General features: G+C 41.2%; 2 protein-coding genes across 4 annotated transcripts in view; both read right to left on the bottom strand.

Annotated features, from left to right (window-relative positions):
• The window catches only part of kmt2a (lysine (K)-specific methyltransferase 2A), a 37,486-nt gene extending 35,642 nt beyond the window's left edge, over positions 1 to 1,844 (bottom strand). For all 3 annotated transcript variants that reach the window (XM_005720818.2, XM_005720819.2, XM_005720820.2), the window contains exon 1: positions 1,485 to 1,844. In XM_005720818.2, the coding sequence (XP_005720875.1) occupies positions 1,485 to 1,730 (246 nt within the window). In that variant the 5' untranslated portion in view covers positions 1,731 to 1,844. The remainder of the gene's footprint in view (positions 1 to 1,484) is intronic.
• Positions 1,845 to 6,610: 4,766 nt separating this feature from the next.
• Positions 6,611 to 21,641, bottom strand: ube4a (ubiquitination factor E4A (UFD2 homolog, yeast)). The gene is made up of 20 exons (XM_005720817.1): positions 21,520 to 21,641; positions 18,859 to 19,044; positions 17,578 to 17,754; positions 15,819 to 15,931; positions 15,397 to 15,549; positions 15,065 to 15,224; positions 14,760 to 14,962; positions 14,473 to 14,664; positions 14,035 to 14,368; positions 13,806 to 13,932; positions 13,368 to 13,675; positions 12,755 to 12,887; positions 12,477 to 12,667; positions 12,064 to 12,164; positions 10,982 to 11,095; positions 10,537 to 10,711; positions 10,233 to 10,413; positions 9,971 to 10,118; positions 9,725 to 9,882; positions 6,611 to 7,316 (listed from the first exon to the last, which is right to left on the bottom strand). Exons 2-20 carry the CDS (start codon positions 18,986 to 18,988, stop codon positions 7,181 to 7,183), a joined length of 3,234 nt encoding a protein of 1,077 aa, XP_005720874.1. The 5' UTR covers positions 18,989 to 19,044; positions 21,520 to 21,641; the 3' UTR covers positions 6,611 to 7,180.
• Between the last annotated feature and the right edge of the window lie 171 nt (positions 21,642 to 21,812).

Genomic DNA, 21,812 nt, shown 5'->3' with positions numbered 1-21,812 from the left:
CACAAGGTCCGTCAAGAAGGGGCTCGTTGTTATTGTAGCCAGCCCTGCATGCGCACTGTCACCAGCCACTGCTCTGATAAAACACGGCGAATTCACACACTAAACCTTATACACATATACACTCAATAACGGCCAAACGCCGTGTAGCTGTGTATCAGGCGTCATCTCAGAACATTATAAACCCGATATTATTTTGGTACTAGCTACGCACTGACTGTGCAGAGAAGGGGAAAACATGTCCACCTCCCATTTTCCTATGCATCAGCAATAGCCCCGATGGCTAGCGCGACGTAGTGCGTAGCATGGTAGCTGCCCTAGCTTAAAACTAAACAGCAATAGATCTGATTTCGTTTGGAGCATGAGCTCAGCCAAGTTTAGCTCCGATGCTTTAACCCGCTACGTAGCAATATGCTAATCGGGGAGGAACGCAGCAACCTCCCGGGCAAAACTGCAACTTTATAACGCCGCTCACGGAGAGGAGGAGAAGAATGGTGGTGTAGTTTTAGCTGTAAGATGTAGACAGCTAACGTGCGAGCTAACCGAGCAGCTACGTTGGGAGGTTGACACCTCACCTCAAACAGCCAGTCCTCGGAGCAAATACGAAGCTATTTAGCTGGCAAAGATAACCTTATAGAGAGCTGGGGCAAAGGTAAAGTGAATAAGGAGTAGCCGTTCTCGCTGGAGACAGACGCTAAGTTCACGTTAGCTAGTTAGAAACCACAATTGTGTACTCTCACCTCCTTCAAGTTGACATGTCTTGTTTTCAAACACATAACACGCTATCATGAAGCTACGGTGCTGTTACACCGCAGGGACGCCACCATTTATTAAAAACGTGTTTAAATGCTGGTTAGTTGCAGTGGGTTAACATTAAAGCTAATATGTTAACGGTAACTTTTACCGTGTTAGTGTTTATGATTTTGAAAGCAGGCATGAAGGCTTCATACCAGGCTAATAACAACTTGCTAACTAGTAATCCCACCTTAGTTACGCCATATACATTGGTCACCAAATAAACTAGTATCGCTGTTGTTTGTTACATGTACTGTATGTTGTAATAGCGTTGGAACACCGAGGTTTCTTCTGGCCGAGCTAGCGTTAGCACTGGTTCACCCAAAACTGAGTGGATGTAGCCCGTCCTCACACTCCTGCACTGAGGAGCAGAAAACTTTCTTTCCAGTAGAGCTGTGGAGACTAGATATCTATAAAATAATTTGACGTTTTTTCTTGCTTCTAACTAAAGTTAACGCTGTAACGGGTTACTGTAGAGTTTAAGGCCACATAACCAACTCAAAGTTAACTGAGCATCTTGGCAATGACAAGTTTGCTCAGAGCCACACTAAGCGTCAGGGAGACGGAAAGATGGTGAACGTTTGGGTACAGTAACCGTTAGCTCCCTGCCTCACATGTAACCAGCGGTCCTCCGCGTGAACTCTGGCCCCGCAGCTGTCTTACCGATGCTCCCGGGTCATCCCCGTCCTTACCTCCGTGCTGCTAGAGTCGCTCGATTCCCCCAAAACATCCCGAAATTTCTGCAGGTTGCTCCCGATAACCGAAGAGACCTGTAGTGCAGCATCAAACCCGGGTCCGAGCCCAGCTGCATTAGGGTGGGCTCCCGAGACACTCCGCAAAGAGGCAGTAACCCTGATTCGGCCCGCTCTCCTCCCGGTACCGGAGTTGCTGCTCCCTCCGGGCCGAGCAGGGAACCGCCACCGACAGCTGTGCGCCATTTTACACTCTCTGCCTGTCTGCCCTGCGATCGGAGATACCTCAGTGGGCGGAACCCTTACCGAGCACTCCACATAAACAACCTCTACCAAGCGCAGCGTTCTCTCTGGCCGAGAACATCGTTATGCATGTTGCGGGGCGGAACTGAAGAAACCCCGACAATGCATTTTCTCAGCGGCCCTATTGACTCTGCACGGCTGATTCCAAATCAGGTTCAGGGGCTTTGCCCGGGAAGGAGGTGCGTTTGAATCACCGAGGAGGAATAGACTGATATCTTACAGCATGTGTTGTTTCTTATACCAGATAAACAAGATAAAGAGATAAGTGCGTTTTTTTCCTTCTTTTTTGAGCTGCAGCCAAACCCAGAGATAACAAGATAAGATACTCACTGTAAACAATCTGGGTCACAGTGCGTGTGACTTGAAGCAGGAGACTAGCATGCCACAACATAATAAAGCTATTCGCTTCCATCAAAAGTGCATGCTTAAAAAAAAGAGAAAAAACATACATAATGAAAAAAAAATCACTAAAAATACTTGGCACATCTGGTCCATGAAAGCAAGTAGCCTACTTGTGTGCAAACGGGCCCTGGGTATACTGACCCAGGCAAGATTACCCTCTAGACGTGGTTTTAAAGGGATGGACATGGTGAGAAATAATACTCTGTTAGGCTGTGACATTTAAACAATGCTCAGGTACTAATCAGTCCAAATTTGGGAAAAAATATCTCCCACACCTTTACAGCACCAGTAGCAGCCTGAACGATTGATACAAGCCAGGACGGATCCATGCTTTTATGTTGTTTATTCCAAATTCTGAACCTGCCATCCAAATGTCACAGCAGAAATCTAGACTCACCAGCCCAGGCAATGTTTTCTAACTTTCTGTTGTTCAATTCTGGTGAGCCTATGCAAACTAACCTCAGTTTACTGTTCTTAGCTGACAGGTGCAGCACTCAGTGTGGTCTTCTGCTGATGCTCTTCTGCATACCTTAGTTGCAACTAGTGGCTATTTAAGTTACTGTTGTCTTCCTTTCAGCTTGAAAGCAGTCTGGCTGTTCTCCCCTGACCTCTCTCATCAACATATTTTCACCCACAAGAAATGCCACTCACTAGATATTTTCTCTTTTTCAGACATTCTCTGTAAACTCTAGAGATAGTTGTGTGGGAGAATCCCAATAGATCAGCAGTTTCTGAAATACTTAGATCAGGCTGCCTGGCTCCAACAGTCATGTCAAGTTCAAAGTAGAGCCAGACTGGTATATCGGTATTAGCATTTTTAATACCCCCAAAAATTAAAATCGTAAGGAAGAGATGGGAGAAGCACCCTTCAATTATGTTGTGAGTGTTGAGGTTTCACAGTCTGTTCACCAGCGGGCACTTGGCAACTTCCCTGTTGGTAATACTTACATGGAACACCAGGAACACAACCAGCCAGCACATAATCAAGGAATCCATGACTTGTGACAATAAAACAAGATCATTTTCAAACAGCGTAGTTATGTTATCTCTGTAAGGACTCATAAATAACTACACATAAGTGATAGGGATATCTGTTTATGTTTAATGTGTAACACCTTTTTTAAAACACCTAGTATTGTTCTTAAAATCAGTCTAGATCAAAGGCACTTGTAAATCACTTTTGTTCTCCATTCAGATGCTCAGTTTGAACTTGAGCAGGTCATCTTGGTCATACCTCATTTACTTTAATTCTATCTTTTACCCCTCTGTTCAACACTTTGGCCGACACTTGATGTCTTTTAAATGTGCTATACAAATACAGCTGACTTGACTAAATTCACTGATTTACTGCCATTTGGTTGGCTGATGAGATATTTGCCTTAATTTGCAGTTGACCAGGTGTAATTAATAAAGTGGCCAGTGAGTGTAAGGTTTAATTGCACTTCTAGTCCCTGTCCAAGTAAAGAAGACATCATTTCATGTGTTCCTATAACCTGACAGTGCCTCACAATGTGTATTACTGTTCTCAAAGTAAACGTCGTCATTTGTCATGAATTCAATCTGTCACATGAGAAAGAGAACGTAATTTCGTACATAACTTAGATTAGTTTATTTCTTAATCATAATGTACATTGAAAATAAACATTTTATAATCACAAATAAAACAAAAAAAATGTGTTTTAATTAAAATCATGTAATCGGGTGGTAGATCCTCAATACAGAAATCAGAGCATGCCAACAAATACATAATCACCTTCTTACATGTTACCATCTCGCACACAATTGAATTAAAACCATTTAATTCAAATACAACCCAAGAGCATGTTACCTCCTTCTGTTGTTCTTCCCCTATATTCTACTGCCCAGCTTCACATATTCCTCAAAGAAATAAACTCAATCATGTATGTTAAGAGTATGAAACAGATCAGCTGACATGTACTGCAAGGCTCTTGGTTTTAGGCACCGTGTCTATTGTTCATCTTTGCCTGCACGTTTTCACACGAAGCTTGTACACAACACAAGTCCTGTGTTTTAAATGCAAGATCAGGATGCTTCGGTTAAAATATCATGAAGGTTAATTCAGAGGGTGACAGTGACAGTTATGTTGTACACAGCCATTCAAAGTTATTAAACCCCATATCTCTGCCCTTAAATCTCAAGAAAAGTGAACACCACTGATGGCCAGTGTGCCACAGATGGGAAAGAGAAGCACTTTTGCAGTTTGGAGCAGCTCCGGTGAACTGAAGGTGCAGAAAAGAATGAAATGATCTCATTCTTGTTTGAACTCTTTCACCCCATAAAGATGACATTTCACAACCTGCCCAGTACCCTTAATGATAAGTTTTGACAGCTCAGTATATATCAATTAAAACAACCATTGCACATGCAGAGACCACCCTCGTTAACGTCTAATGCAAACTAGGGCTGCCACAAACGACTATTTTGATAGTCAACTAGTCACCGATTATTTTTGCGATTAGTCGGCTAATCAGATCATGCATCCATTGGACGTAAAACTACAGCTTATTACACCAGCATGCATCTGCTCTCATATAATCATTAGCTTACAGCTTGAAGTGTTTAAAGTATGTTCTAACTGAAAATAAAGACAAGATGATAGTTTATTAAATTTTAATGAAATTTGCAGATTGTCTCGGTGGGGTTTAATAAACTCAGCCGTCTGCTCTTTGCTCCCTAAAATATAACAGGACACTGGAATAAATTCTTTACCATCTCACTGTTTAATCAGTTTTCTGTTTGATGTTTATTCAGCTGTGTGAAAACTAGAACTACTCAGGAACAAATACAAGTCTAAGTGACTCATATATCATGTTTAACCTGAGTAGTGAAAGACTGCGGGGGTCTGACAACGATGTGCCGGAAGTTCGGTGTTCTCGCCGTCTCGAGTGAGCCTTGACCACCCGGTCAGCTATCAAGCTGGTGGGTAACAGATGTGTCTGAAAACGTCGGAGCACTTTTGCAAATATGTGATGTGTTGATAAATCGAGCAGATATTTGAAGTTCACACAGCTACATTCTCACCTGAAAATATCTTAAAAGTTTATTTTGTGACCCAGAAAGAGTAATATTAAAACTAAGTAGCTGCCGCCATTGTTGGAAACTGGAATTGGCTGAGCCATAGTATGAATTTTGGAATAGGTTGGGCCGGAAGCATACACCCGACCCATCCTTCAAATCTGGGGAAAAGGAGGACGCATTTGGAGAGGTCCTCAAATTTCATTGTGTCTTCGTAACGTAATCGGCCTCAGAAGGATGTGGTCTCTGAATTTGGACAAAGCTACGATACAGAAGACAGCTTCTTCTTCTTCTTCGGCATTTAACGGCAGCTGGCATCCTTGTAGATGCATTGCTGCCATCTTCTGTTTCAGTCTGCTTATTCCTGCATCTTTCAGGATATTAAAAAGCTTCAAACGCCGCGACGACTATAAAATTTGTTGTCGATGATTTTGATAGTCGACGTAATCGTGACTAGTTGACTAATCGTGGCAGCCCTAATGCAAACTCAGTCATTTAGGCCTGAAATATGACAGAAATCACTCAGTTCAGAAAAGAGCTTTAAGGGTTACTCCTAGTAGGCTTTAAAGGGGTAAAGAGTTAAGATAAGTGTTCCAAAGCTTTGATGTAACTCAAATAAGAAATGCACGTAACAACACACTCATAGATAACCATGTTGCTGCTCTGTATTTCTACTAAAATTTGGCATTTGTAGGTATTAACTGAACTATCAGCCATGTTTATTTCCCCCAGAAGTATATTCTCTGCCTGTTTGATGAGAAATAGAACAGCTGGTACATTTTTTAAAAAAAAAATTAAATATCCAATAAAAGACTCTGAGATAGTGCCCGAGTTGTCTAAATGCCTTCTCTTACTTGATTTTATTCCTCTTTAGGCATGAGCAGTTATTTTTCAGCAGCTTTATTCTCTAAAAAAAGCTATCCTAAATAAGAGTCAATTATCCATTTGTGCCAAATTGTAAATAATGTTTTCTTAATGCTGGCTTTGTTTGCTTGTTTGAGTTGCCCCCTGGAGATTTCACACGTCAGCTGTAATATCCATGAACAACTCTGTCACAGCAAAACAGATTAAAGTTAATATTTAAGGAGATTTAATATTCAATCTGACATCTTTGAGACCTAAAATATGAATCAGATTGGTGCATTTTATCTATATGGTCTTTATCCTTTAACCTTAATTGGCTGGTCTTATATAATCCTGATGAGATAATAAGTGCTTCACTACAGACAGGTGCTTGAAGATCTGAAGAGCCTTATCGATACGTCTTTAAATACAAACAACTGTTTAGTGCTACACGTGTCTAATTACAATGATCAAGTTTATTTTTTTGAAAGCCTCCAAGTAACCCTATGTTCTAGTCAATGAAATAAAAGTCATACACACAATTAAATTCAGACTCAGCTATGCCTCACTTTTAATGCTATTTACAAGTTGCGATTGAACCCAAGAGTGCAAACATACGGGGTGTTAAAGCACTTTGAAAGGCAGTGTGTGAAATACTCTTTATGAAAGTGAAGTTAGATAATATGACAAAAATACTTACCTTCCGGTATAAAGGGCCAGGTGGTTGGACAGGAGTATGTACAGTACATTAAAGTGCTGCTGAACAGATATTTCTGACTATATTAACTCATTAACACAGTACCCAAGGATGTATCACTCTGCTAGTGTTTTCAATAGAGCATCACGGGAGGAAAAACAGCCGCCGTGTATGGATTTTGAAGTTGTTACCAGCAGGTGGGCTACAGTTTGCCAGGACTGTTGTCACACGGACGATTTATTAAGAATGGAAGCTGCAGGGAAAGGCTAATGCAGTGTCAGCTGGACTGGAGGAGTCAGAATAAATCCAAAGAAATAAGCACACTGTGGATCTGCCATGAAGCAAAGGAGCAAGTGCGGCCAGGTAAGAAAAATAACAGCGCGAGGCAACGCTGTTTGTCACAGTGAGATCAGGGCTAGCCGCTGGGCCCCAACTGAAGCTTTTCTTGCTTATGCTTCTCCAGCCACTGTAAGATCTGCTGTTTGAGTTCATCATTTGGCCTGATTTGGTCCATTGTCAGAGGACTGCGGTTGAAGGGGTCTGTCTGGTCACTAAAAGGCAGACACAATTAATAAATGGTCATGACTTCTATATACCAACTTCATAAAGATGAACACATTTTCCATCCATCCATGGAATTTGCTTTTTTTTTTTTCCACATCTGCGTGGATTCTCTCTAGCTCCTCTGGCTTCCTCCCACAGTCCAAAGAAATGCACGGTTTAACTTAATTGTGACTGGCCATAGATGTGACTGTGAGTCTGAATGGTGTTTTGTCTGTTAGCCCTGCGATAGACTGGTGACCTGTCCAGGGTGTACCCTGCCTTTCGCCCTATGACCCTGAATTGTTTAAGCAGAAGAAAATGGATGTATGGATGGGTAATTAGATGGCTAAATCTAGCCTGCTTCGCTCTTGCAACAGAGATGTATGTGTTTGTGTACACATGTATAATTAAGGTCGTGCTTGTACATCTGCCTCTTTGAAATGATGTGTGTGGAGAAGGGCTGCACTGGTCCATCATCATCTCCCTATTTCTGTCTGTTGATTCTACTTTAAAATAGAACTTAATGTATCGTTTGCTGCTGTTAGAGCATCTTCTCAACTATTAACCAGTGGGCTTGTATGTGTGTTGGGGAAAGAAGTTACTCTGTGTGGGGAGGGCATGATAAATGGTGCAGGAGACATACAGATGCAGATTAAATGTGTTAAAAGAACTAAATTAGGCCTAAATTTAAAACCAGTAAAAAGAAAAAACCCTAAACAAATTTTTTTTTAAAAGTTACAAAAAATAGCCCAGCATATCTTCAGACTTCAAAGTGTTTTAGCTGTTCAACTGATTAATTACAGTTGGCTTAATCATTTACAGTTGTATGTGAACAAGGTTCTCACACAGGTATAGTCAACCTTCTGTTTTATCACACCAGAAGAGGGAAAGAAACATCCACATATGTCTGGATCATATAGGTTATGGTTATGGGCAATCTCACAGATGAATCAGACAGTGTAGAGATCATCCAAACAGAATACAGTCATGTAAAAAAATAAGGTTTTTACAAGACAAACCCTATAATTGCCACTTTGTACAGCCACTTTTAACAGCAATAACTTAATGAATCGTTTTTTTCTGTATGACTATCAGTGTCTTGCATTGTAGAGGAAGTTTGGCCTACTATTCTGTGCAACTTTGCTTCAGCTCCTTAAAATTTGTAGTATCTGTTTATGTACAGCTCTCTTAAGGTCATGACACGCCAGTTCAATCAGGCTGAGGTGTGGACTTTGACTGGTCCACTGCAACACCTTTATTCTTTTCTTTTTCAACCATTCTGTCATAGATTTGCTGCTGTGCTTGACACCATTGTCATGTTGCATTACCCAGTTTAGCCTAGCTTTATCTGTCAGACAGATGGCCTCACATTTGACATAATATTTTGATATACAGAGGAGTTCACAGTTGACTCAATGACTGCAAGATGCTTAGGCCCAGTGGCTGCGAAACAAGATCAAATGATCATCTCTCCCCCACCGTGCCTGACAGTTGAAATGAGGTGTTTGGTTTTCACCAAGCCTGGCGCTGTGCATTATGATCAAACATCTCCACTTTGGTCTCATCTGTCCAAAAGACATTGTTCCAGACGTCTTGTGATTTCTTTAGATGCATTTTTGCAAACCTAAGCTCTGCTGCAATGTTCTCTTTAAAGAGAAGATGCTTCCTCCTGGTAGCCCTTGCAAACAAACCATACTTGTTAATTTTTCCCCCCTAAAGGGAAGGAGTAAATAATCGGTTCATTTTTGTTTGTTAGCAGTGGAGCATCTACAGTTTTCAAGATATTATTTTGTGTGATGGTAGACAAGATGGTAGATACCATCACAAAAGCTCAGTGTGATTTAATTTTGTTGAAAACTGAGTCAAGGTCATACCAAATGTGAAAAATCAGTAAAAACTTACTGACTTACCCACAACTTTTTATGGATCGTTTTCAAATCTCACAATATATTAGGCCTTGGAGGACACGAGTGACATGAGGGGCAATCACTCCCCCCCACACACAGAGCCATATAGGTTCAGATTTTTTTTTACCCCTTAATAAGAAACACCTTCATTTAAAAACAGCATATGATGTTCATTTGTGCTATTTTTGTCTAATATTTAAATTTGCTTGGTGATCTGAAACATTTAAGTGTGACAAACATACAAAAAAGGAAATCAAGAAGGGTTCAAACACATTTTCACACCATTATAAATGCTTCAGACCAACAAACTGCCAAAATATCTCATTTTACAGCAGCGGCCACGCTTGCTTATGATCAGTCAGTCAATTGCCTTTAATTAGCAGCACTTAGCTGCTACTTGGAACATGGAAGCAGGGTGAGGGTGTTCTCATTTTTTCACAAGAAACTTTCTTTTTTTTTTTTTTACATGACTGTACTTTCAATTCTGGGCTTTGTAAAAAGGAACAAACCTGAGGAGGTGTCTTGCTATAGTTGAGCGGTCTACTGTTACATTGGAAGAGGGGAGAAGAACAGGGTCCAGCATCAGGGTGGACATGATGGGATCCAAGAATTCATCCGGAGCATCTGCATATGTCTCCTCTTCCTGCTGCTGTCTGTCTGCATGAGACTAAATAGAGGCACAATGGAAACAAACATTCATGAGTACCTCCTATCGTCTTTTATTACTCTGGTAGCCTCTCCAAGTAAAATAATACCTTTATTTTATCAGCGAGGAGTCCAAAAGCTACAATCATATCCCCAGGCTTGTTGATCTTTTTCAATACTCTAATGGTCTGGGAGAAAAGAGTAGGAGAATACGATCGCCCATCCTTTGGGACAGTGGCACAGAAATTCTCCTCATCGCTGTTGGAGAAACAAAGCAACAGTCTGTTTCAGGATCAGATTTAACAGGGATTACAATTAAAGAAATGTAAGGAAACTGATATTTTTCTCTGTAGAAGAATGTTTTAAACATACCCCAGGTTTAGGTAGATTGTGCAGATGTCAGAAACGAGCTGCTGAGGTTTGAAGTCAAACTCACTGAAGTCCTTGACTTTAAGAGCGCCCATTTTAGGACCCGCCAGGTGCTGCAGGAAGTAGTTAAGCATGGAGATGATCCTCTCAGCCAGGAATGGGTGCACAAAGATACCCTTAATTTCTGAGAAAGAGAAAAAAAAGAAAAGCAAAGGGCAGAAATAATCACAGTGAATGGATGAGGACAACAATTAAATGGGTTCATGAGTGTAGTGGAAAGGATGTGTAGCGGTCTTTTCTGCCTGACCTGAGGTGAGGAAGGCCAGTGTGCCGATGGTCTCATTGGACATGATGTTGTGGAAGCGTCCCAGCTGTCCAAACATCTGCAGGCTGGACTCTTTCTCTCTTCTGGCATCAGGGGCCAGGCCTTCCCAGTCCCCTCGATCCCTCTCCAGCTGCAGAATCTTGATTTTACTCAGGTACTACAGAGGAAAGAAGATTCAGCTGAAAAACGGAGTCTAAATCACATCAAAAATATCTTTAAAAACAATAAAGTTATTAATAATGATGCTACTATAGAACCGTTTTAGAAAGAGATATGCAGTAGATGACGAGTACTGATAGATTAAACTAGATTTCACCATCAGAATATTGTATAATGTCAGAATAATATTCCAACAATGTTCAGAAAACATCACATAATACAGAACCAAGGCTGAAGGTTGTGAAGTCAAAATACATCACGGTCTCACCTGAATGGCCTCATCCAATAGGAAGATGGCATCATTCATCAGTAAATTGAGGAACCTGAGGAAAAGAGGGGGGTTCATGGCCTCCAGGTTTTCAGATGCATAGTTGGCCAAATGCTGAAATAAAACATACCAAACTAAATTAAACACATTTATGCCAGTTTGCAGGTATGCACTATCCATTTGTTCCCTTATTATGACTACATGGTTAAAAGGGTTTATACCAGCATGTGTTAAGTGTTAAGCAATTAATTTTATGTTAAAAAACTAAGGAAAAACTTTCCACTTTCACTCTGTCTCTTAAGCAGTAAGTGGTTCTTCATTGCTGGCTAGCTCCCCTGAAACAGGAAAATCCACCTGTTGGCCGTAATGATGGGGTGCGTAGAGCACTTTATAAAGAGAATAGTGTGGAGAAGAGAGTAAATCAGGTGCCCCAGTGGTTTGTTGACTGAATTCGACACTGTCCCCGCCTTGTGTGACTTTTTCCACTCAGTGGAATCAGTGCTGGCAGAGCAGATCACCACAAGATCCGAGCAGCACTACGTCGTGCTATTTTAAGGTGCGATTTAACCCCCAGTTAAATGAAGGTTAAGTCTTTTTTTCCTTCCAAACACACCCAACAGTTTACAACATGATGTGTTATTATATGCACATAACACTACAACCACAACTAAGTTTGCAACAGTTATCAACAGGAAGGGAAAGAGGAAGGGGAAAAAATACTGCCACCTTACACCCTTCTTCACTTTTGATTGATGTGTGCAATGGACCAAAATCAAACAAAAAGAAACAAAAAATAGGAGCCTTTAAAGAAGAGTCGATAGAATTTTTGAAAACCTGATTTCCTTGTCTTGCTTTAAAAATTCATTAGGTAAACTGCGCTCAAAATGCCTGACCACATTATCTCATGGAGTGAATTGCTTCTTACTAGAAGTGAGGAAAACTGAAGCCCGAATCTAAGCAAAGGAGAGCACGAGGTGGCTGCAGAAGAAAAGTCAAACCAAGGAATTTCATGTTGCATGGCTAAAAAGTACAATCATCACACATCTAACATCTGAAATTTATATCTAGAACATCAACATTACCTTGATGCTCTCTCTGTAGTTGTCTTTTCCCCACATGTATTTAAGAGCTGGATACATAGGCCTTCTGTAGTTGAATTTCTGTTCAAACTGATGAGGATCACCTGTGGGGGGGGGGACCAGAGGAAACCTTAAACCCCGCATGTTTCAGCTCTCCTTCCTGTTTGCTTACACTTCAGAGTTTATCTCTTTATCTTGTTGTGCAGAGCACGTCCAGGTGAGCACACAAAACCTAGCTTCTTCACTGTTCACAAAAAGACCCTAAATAATACTACGCCTCACCAAGCCGAGCTCTTTTAATCACAGATGGTCTTAGTAACAGTTGACAGTTAACTTAACAGGAATGTTAACAAACAGCTGTTTCAGCTTTCCACCTACAGATCTTTAGAATCTAGAAAGTCTACACTCTGTTGTACCTGTGAATTCAATGTCTACAAACACAGTAATGAGGGCCTCAGCCAGCTGGGGTGCGTGTCTATAGGAGCAGAAAACTCTTTCTCTCTGGAACACGATTGGCTGAGCAGCACCAGGGGTCACCGGCTCCATGTGGGGCATCACTGCCTCCAAAACCTCGGCAAGCTTTGCTCTTAAATGAGGGTTCTTCATCCTGTTGTCCAAACAAGACGTGACAAATCTGAACGACTCTTCATTTCATCTGACTGAAATCACAGACATGGTCGATAAGGTCACTGACCTCTCTACGTTACCCATGAAGACAGTAATAAAGTTTAGAATCTGCTCTAGACTTTCTGCAGACGTCTCCAGGATGTCTTCTGCAAACCGACGAAGGAAGATGAAAAAATCTCCCAAATTTTCTGCAAAAAACTCTGACAGACAAAATGCAGATTAATGACTATCGTGTGAAATGCTCAATATTATTGAGATGAGTGACTAAAAACTGCGATATTGCATGCACAGATGCAGTCATTTCAAACCAGTCTGTAGTGTCTGCTGTGAATGAATCGCATGTACAAAAGCTTGCAGTGATTTACAAACTCACACCTTGAACTTTGACAACAAAAACGCAATTAAATGATCAGTGATGTTATTTATTACATGCCGGTGGGGTGTGGTAACATTCCGTCAAAATGATGTTTGCATGACGTTTTATGAAGTGGGGTAAGGCTTTTTAACACAACGTTCACACCTTCGAATTTAAGGAGGCGAAAGAAAAACACCTGATCCAACTCAATCCTGAGAAAATTAAGAGAAATTAAAAGGCTGAACATGTTGGCCCAGTATGACAAAAAGTAAACCTGAGTGTTTCACCCCATTGTATTTACTGTATAGTGAAATATCTGACGTACCAGGTACATAGCAGAGCATCGTGTTCTGCAGGGAGGGCAGGGGAAAACTGAGTGCTACATGTTCAGGCCCCTGGTTCCCCATACTGAGCTGAACGAGCAGAGCAGCAGTGGAAGCTTGTAGGTTAAGGCAACATTGCAGCATGGCAGGTTGTGTAGTGGCAGCTTTGGTTGAGAGATAGACAATCATCAGGCGCTCAAACTGCTCCAGGAGCTGCTCCGACATTGGGCTTCCTGTTCGCTGGGCCTCCTGCCACGTCACCTGGAGCCGGTGGAGAGACTGGCTCATCTTCACCATCTGCTCATGGAGTCTGCATGCACACATTATGCATGCAGACAAGTGCACAGACACAGTGGGAACAAGATAACATACGTTGGAAGTCTCAGTATTCTCTTTAGCTTCTATATGGAAAAGATCTGCGTTTGTCTGACTGTGTTTACCTGTGAAAGCCTAGATGCTGGGTGAGTTGTGTGAGGATGAGGTTTTCAGTCAGAAGGCTGTAGGACTGCGCCGACTCCATCGGCTGCTGGGGAGGCACAGGGATCAGGCAGGTCTCCTTGTCAAGACCTGACATAAGAAAAAGTGGACAGTTTATTTATTACCAAAGGCGTTAAATTAACAATCTTGAAACTATTATAAATAAGGGTCACTGACATCCAGTACACTGACCTCGTGCATGCACATTGCGATTCCTCCTCTCTTCCTCACTCAGCTCTTTGAGTGCGCAGTAGGTTGGGTTGAAGGTGAGCAGTTTAGGTGAACGTGGCCTGCAGAAGGGCTGGCACAGCTTCAGCAGAGCTGCACCCAAGTTCAAGAAAAATGCATCTGAGGCGTACATCTGAAAGAAGATCTCCGGCATCTGATTGGCCCAGATCTTGGCTCGGCCAGCATTAGCTTGCAGGCAGCTGCCCAACCAGGTGAGCAGCAAGTGGCGGGTCTCACCAGACCGCTGGAGCAAGTTTTTCAAGATTTGGTGCAGCTTGTCATGAAACTGGCCCATAAACTGCAAACCAGTGAGAGAAGAAAAGGTCATTGACTCTGGTGTATTTTCAGTTTGGCAAACAGGCAAACAAATCAGGAGCAGCAAATGAAAAAGAAAGTGTTTACCTGGTGGATGTTGGCCTCTTGGACCTTTGTTTCCTGGGCGCTGGAGCGGGAAGGGTTCAGGAAGTAACCGTGCCCTTCTACCACACCTGGGGTTTTCAGCAAGCAGGATATATTGAATACTGTCCCCAGCAGGCTTTTCTGGTACTGCAAACCATTAGCTGGGTCTTTGGGCTGGATGTGTTCAACGAGTACCTGTGAACATAGAAAAAAGAGGATTTAAAATCGTCTGCTGTTGTCAGAGGGTGCACAACATTACCACAACATTCGCTAAAAGTCTGTCTCTGTACCTTGGCAATATCTTTATGGTGGCTGAAATAGAGGAGAACATCCAGGTAGGAGTAGAGAAGAGGCTGGCACAGGTCCAAGTCCTTGACACGTCCCTGGAAGATGTCGAACACCGGTACTATAACCTCCTCAAAAGTCCGCACCTCCTGATCAGACAGCAGGCCAGCAATGACCTCCTCCACAAATTCAACCACTTCGTCTGGATCTGAATCACAGCAGAGACATTTAGGCAGAAAACTTTACACATAACACTTATAACTTTACTCAAAACTCAAGACAAAACAGTTGGGCCCAGTCCATGACCTACGTGCTCCATTGAAGCTTTCCAGCAGCAGGTCCAGAAGTTGTTCGTAGACATTCTGGCTGATGTAGATCTCTGGTGTGAGCAGGACTGTTCGTGTGTTAGAAACGGTCAGATTCTTACAGCGAACAGCAAACGAAAGTAACTTCTCTGGTACCTTTGTGATCTGGAGGTGAGATAAAAAGAAAGTGAATGAATTATGGAAAAGTGTGGGTTATTTTTATGTTCCAATTACTTAGAATACTCTATTAACAGATGGCCATCTCTAAAAATAGTACCACTAAAGAGCGACAATTACAATCATGCAGAGGGGGGAGAAACAACAAAAACCCAGTTACCTCTTCCTTAGCCCTCTGATAACAAGCAAAAAGGTAAGGGATGGCACATTTCTCTCCAGCATCCCGGTCAGCAGACAGGTTAACAGCACTGCATGACGTCATATAGATGAGCTGGTTTCCCGGCTCTAGCAGCAGCAGACGGTTAAAAAGGGCCTGGAGGACAAAAGAAGAAGCATCACTGACACAAATCAGTCTGACCAACACATTTCGAAAGCCCCTAAAACAACGAAGTCTTCATGTCAGGCATTTTCTTAATGAAAATTAATTTTTACGCAATGCGTCGAAATGTAATTTTTTTGCATCTGATGGAATACGAGGTTTCTTCAGCCACTTTGCCAGACATGTAGAGGTTCACGGTAAGGTGAGAAATGAGACGGAAGAAAAAAAGTGATAAGATTAAAAACACTTTATTGACATTTGACCTGTTCTATGTTGTCCATGTCCAGCCAGTCCTGCCCATCTAGATCTGCAGCCATCTCCTCCAGGTAAACACACCGAGGAGGGATCCCATTACCTCCTCTCAGACTAGGGTCACCTAGGGGGAAAATAAAAAAATAAAGTCAATTAAGATGTTTTTACACATGGCAACTTATTATCTCTTAGACTACGTGCACTGAATTAACTGGCGCTGAGAAATAGATCAACAGTCCAACAAATAACTGCTACATTTCCTCAACATCATCACTCATCCCTGAGTAGTGGTGGAGAGACTCACACAATAAGACCTCACAGTAGGGATGGTTTTTATATTGTCTTAAAAGGTGCTGAGTCATTTGTTACTCACAGGACAGCAAATCAAGACAGTGTGCTGCATCCAATAATACCTCTAATAACAGAGCTTGGTACTATTTAGGAGAAACACACTCATCACCCAGCACCTGACTGCCTTTTAGATCAAAAGAAGGAAAATCAGCTGACAATATGGCATGCAATACTTTAGTCTGCACAAGCCTCTCACGCACAAGGTTTTAAATAGTCCTACCTTAGGTATTTAGTATTCAAAGGTATTGGTGATAGCTGACCAATCAAAGAAAATTCTATATCATTTTCACACTGATGCATTTAATTGATGTCATTATTACGAGGTTTACATTATAGTGAATCTGGATTGCTATAGTTCCATGTCTCCCCTCCAGATATAACACACTTACAACACAGATTTGACCAAGCGAGCACATAAGTTTGTCCACCATTTTTGACCTGCTTTGAATTAGATGTGTGTGGAGCTGATCCATCATCATCATCATCATCATCATCAAATGAGAGAAAATGGAGTATTTCTAACTCTGGGGCTGATTTTTAAATCAGAGCTTAACATGACTGAATTTGCAGAGACACTCCTTTATCTCATCTACTTAAGTTCCCCCCCCCCCCGTTGGTGTTTCTGTGGGTTAAAAACTTGGCCGTGTGTGGGTATAACCTGGAAAGAGCACAGGAGACAGCTGAGGATGGCCAGCAAATGTTATAACCTAATACCATTTTAGCCGTTTGCCTCATATCCGCCCACTCAAGTTATTACTTACAGTAAAGCTAAATCAATCAGCATAACATGTCAGTGTTTGAACATGCCTTTATATTGGAAGTGCGATGTATAATCCTGGTATGTGTGTGTGCTTCTCTTCCACACATCCATCTTTTGTTTTTTCTCTGTGTCACGGCCACACACTGTGCAATATGGTGGGTGGATAGTCCTAAAATAATGGGTGCATGTTAAGCTCCTCTGACTGCCACCCAGCAACGATGCTATTGGTCATCGGCAATGCCATTGGGGGTTTAGTATAACTGGACTCTGGATCAATCACCCAACCCTAGTAGGGCTTAAGTCCCACAGATACAGCCCAAATTATTTTAAAAAGTTTAAAGTTTACATATCAGCATGTGACAAAAATCATACAGCCTGCCAGGATTAGGAGCTAGAAGTACTGCAGCAGTGAAACCTCTATGGTATGACTCTCACAGAGCCCTAATTTCAACACTGGTGGGTCAGTCTGAAATTAACTGATGAGGGAAAGAATGGTCATTTCAAAATTGATATAATGCATTTAATTTTGTACTTTTTTGGCCCTTTTTTGAGTTTAGAAACCACAAACAATACTAAGAAGTAACATGAATAGATGTTTTGATCCATATTATCCATACTGAGTTAATACCCAGGGGCCGTGCAAATCACAGTCAACTTACTGTTGTCCAGAGTGATGAGAAATATTCGCTGGATCATGTGATTGACATTGAGCTGCTCGCACAGCTCCTGCCGGGACCGGAAGGAGCGGCTAATCTCTGCCACAGAGTCGTCATTGTCATCAACGCTGTCTGAAACCGAGTTTTCTGACTCCGACTGGCTCTCACCCGAGTCCTCCACTGTGAAAGCACATACAAAAGCCAAACATGAAGCAGCAGGTTAGCATAGCACAGACAGTCCAATAAATTAATATTTTGGCTAGTTTAAAAATAGATAAATCTCATCCGTGCTACAAACTGGTGATAAAACTGCCTTTTTCGAACACAAAGAAAATCGAGAAAAGTTTCTAGGATCTAAAAATGATCTTGACTGATGGCTAAAAATCAGGGGGCAAGTTATAGAAGGGCATAAAACTGCTTCCATCTTGACATTTTTCACTGTATGAAATGTCATTAAGAAATGCAATTAATGGGACAGAGGATGATCTGAAAGACCAAGAAAACTCTCAAAAATAATCTCTGATACAGAAGTGGTGGTGCACCGTTTTCATGCAAAGACCTTTGGTATAAATAACATGAATTTGGAAACACAGTCTGAGAAAAATCATCTTATTGTTCATGAAGTGATACATAGGTAACACTGGAACCCTGCTGTGTGCAGCAGCTTTCAAGAGAAATCACTAGAAGAAAAACTTACCTGGAATTTCATCACAAAAATCAACATCTGAGATAAACAAGTTACTCTGGAAGCAAATGCTGTGACTGTTGCATGGGGATATCCTCCTTTGGGGCGGAGCTGCGTGATTTACAGAAAATGCACAGATGCAGGCATGCAGTTGCTAAGGTCCATTTGGGTCTACTGATAGAAATGTTGTCATTGGGCAGTAAGCAGAAAGATCCATTCTTGAATTTTTTTTGTGATAGCATGGAGTCATCTGTCAAGACTTTCTATTACAATGTGCATTAACTACACCTGTGCCCCTGGGGCGGACTTCAAGCCGACCTTATTAACGTATTCCAGGAATAGCTAGTCATCAGCAGTGTCTGCAGCTGTCCACACAACAGAGTATAATCAACTTTTACATATCAGCACACTCAGACAAGCTGGCTTCTATAAAAGGACGTGACCTGTGATTATCTACCTCAAAGCCTACACACTTTAATTCCAGACAATGTTAGGAGAAGTTGGGATTCTGTCCAAAGTAACACACAACACAAATCAGTCTACTTCAGATATGTTCTGACTGCTTCTTATACTGTATGAAATGTGATCATTCTACTCACGTGGTGGTTGAGTAGAAAGCTGTTGAGGTTTCTGGCCTGATGCAAACTGTTTGGCATCAGCCAGTGAGCTGAAGAGGGCAGCAAAGGGGTTGCGGGAGATGTTCTGGTTGTTGTTGCCCTGGTCAGTCATCTCATTGGGGCTCAACACTTACTCCATCCAAGATCCCAGCTCTAGGGACTAGATATCTTTAAAAAAAAAAAAAAAAGGGGCAGATGGCAATTTCAGCACACTTAAATGAACAGTATCATCATCACACACAAACAAGTGTATTTTTGTTTCGTTTGGTCACTGTTACTTTGATTTAATATGCAGATCTTCATGATGTTGGCCACTTTACCAAACTCATCTGTCCAGCACACTCAAGTTCAACATGTTTTACTGTCAGCACGTTGTTGCCTTCAGGGTACAGTTGCACAACCTCAAGTACTATTAAAGAAGGCAGAGCCTTAAGGGAACCAGTAGCTCTGCTTTAATTTGTCACATGACTGTCTGGAGGCTAAATGCACTTTTTGCACCTTCGTCACACCTCCCTCTGCACCTCCCTCATCTCTCCCTACAAATATATTCTGAAAATGACACAATTAACATTCCTTTTAATCTTAAATTGTTAAATTGCAAACACTGGCTTAAAATAACATCTTGCTATTTAGGGCTTCTCACAACATTTTTGGTTTTAGTGTGTTTATCTTACATATTTTACATCATCTTACATATTAAGCCAGTATATAAGCTATAGCTCTTTTGCACACATCTCTTTTTCAAATCTCCATGTTTTGTCTCCTTTTCTGTCTTCATTTATTTATTTGTATTTATATGTTTTATTTCTATTGTATATATTCATCAGCATCTGTGGGTGGACAGCAAAGAAAGATTTTCATTGCACAGAGGAATGCCTTTTTCTCTTGTGACACATGACAATAAACACTTTGAATATTGAATCTTAGTTTCACAGCTTAATGGTCATAACTTTCTTTTCATCGTTACAAGGTAATAGAGTTATTAAATATTATAGGTAGTAAATATTTCAGTGTATTACATTTAAACAGCAATAATGAAAAAAATATTGAAAATACATGAAAAGCTGAAAGGTGTGATTTGTTGTGTGAACCAATCATTGTGCTTAACACTGGAAGTCAAGTATTTCAAAATGTTGAGATTATAAGATGAAGTTGTGATTTATGGCTGGCAAAACCCCTGCAGCAGAAAGACGCTTCTACAAAAAAGAGAGGAAACGGGGGACAAGAGGAACCGCAAGAACTGTATGTAAGACTCCAGTGACAATTTAGTCAAACTGGAGCTCCAACAAAGCCAAATATTCAAGAAGACTGTTCCTGCTTAAGGTGGAAACAACAAACTTGTTTCAGCACTTGAGGGAAAAACACAGTAAAGTACTACCAGACTATAAAGGAAGAGATTCAAGCAGCTGGTGATGTGAAACCCAAAAATAATTATGACACCTTGTTTCAGTGAATTCACACTTTGAATTAGGTAGTACATCCTCAGTGACAGGAACTCGATGCAAAAGAAGGGAAAAGAATGAAACAGAAACAGAAGAGTTTCATGGATGCAATGAAGGACCTGCAGATGGCTACTGTAACAGAGGAAGAGGAGGATGCAAGGAATAGGGTGAGATGGTGATAGATGATCCCCTGTGGTTTCCCCCTACAGGGAGCAACCTGAAGAAGAAGCAGCAAATGTTCTTGAAACATCATGATATAATTTTTAAGGGCATATCGCCCAGCCCCAATTTAAACTGAATAGATCTGTACTAATTCAGATGAATTTTAGTCTACAATAACACTGCACTTTGCAAGTTCTCATCGACACCCACAAGAACCCTAAAACAAGTATTTATATGCAAATGCCTTCAACACATTCACTCCTGCATGCTGTTTCAATACTGCAGTGCTATGAGACAGATACCATATAGAAGGATTTCACTTTGACTGTAACTGTATTTCTTGATTATTAAAGTTTTGCACCCTCAAATTGCATTTTAAATGTCTTTAAATAATCTGTAGTCACTATTTTTCCTCTATAAAAGTAACACAACGCGGATCAACGAGGTTTAAAGAAGATGGTAAGCTGTTTAAATGGGCACTTGTTGTTATTACTATAAAACAGAGTGTACCTCCACGTGTATTAGACATCGTGAGATGATAACCTGGGACAAAAAGGTCGTGGTCTGCTGAACCCTACTTTCTGATGATGTTCGAAAGTTTTTAGCACGACAAACAGTAACTCAGTAACATTAACAGTAACATATGGACTGACCGCCAGTCTAGGTAGAGCTCACCTCTTCCGCAGATTACAGTTACTGTGCATAGTCAGGTTTATCAGTTCAGCACCTTACAGCTTTAACTCTGACCACTTTACGAAGACTACTTCCCAGCTAGTCACCTTTACGCTGTTCTGAGAGAGTCACATCACCCGTTAGCCGTGTTAGTGCGCAGAAGATGAGCTGCTTGACGGTTTTGTGCTAACTAGCTAGCAGGTGGAGCTAGCAACCCTGACCGCCCTGCTGGTGCTGCTGCTGCTAAGCTGAGCTGTCATGGGGTCACCAAGGCTCGATTTCAACTTTAATTTCATAAACTCAAATGAGGATTTCAGGTATTATCAACCTCAATAATATATACAAACGATAAAGACGGCTGTCGTACCTGTTTGACGAGAAGTAATGTGTATTTTGAGTTATAAAATTGCTTCTACGAAACCAATGCCAGTTCCTCAGTAAATAGTAAACGTTTTCTTCTTTTTCCTAAAACGGCTGCTGCGAGCTGTATCAGTCCGTCGGCGCCACCGTTCGGTCAGGAGTGATTATTGCGTTGGAGAATTTCTTAATTCACTTAAAATAATAAAATAATATTTTATTTTTTGCCATCTATAAGTTTAAAAAAAATTGAGTCATTATGGCCTTAAAATTGGAATTTCAAGTTTTCTCAATTCCAACTTA

Source organism: Pundamilia nyererei, unplaced genomic scaffold (assembly GCF_000239375.1).
Source record: "Pundamilia nyererei isolate P.nyererei 1_Seehausen unplaced genomic scaffold, PunNye1.0 scaffold00003, whole genome shotgun sequence".
In the NCBI taxonomy this organism is placed as follows: domain Eukaryota; kingdom Metazoa; phylum Chordata; class Actinopteri; order Cichliformes; family Cichlidae; genus Pundamilia; species Pundamilia nyererei.
Note: the sequence above shows the minus strand (reverse complement) of the source record. Positions and strands in the feature narration are given on the sequence as shown.

What these genes read in the sequence shown, in the direction of transcription:
- ube4a (XM_005720817.1), bottom strand. Translation starts at nt 18,988, where the DNA reads ATGACTGACCAGGGCAACAACAACCAGAACATCTCCCGCAACCCCTTT. An exon ending in ATCAGAGGGCTAAGGAAGAG is followed by an intron (nt 15,225 to 15,396) that starts GTAACTGGGTTT and finishes TCTCACCTCCAG; the next exon opens with ATCACAAAGGTACCAGAGAA. An exon ending in AAGAGGCCAACATCCACCAG is followed by an intron (nt 14,369 to 14,472) that starts GTAAACACTTTC and finishes ACTGGTTTGCAG; the next exon opens with TTTATGGGCCAGTTTCATGA.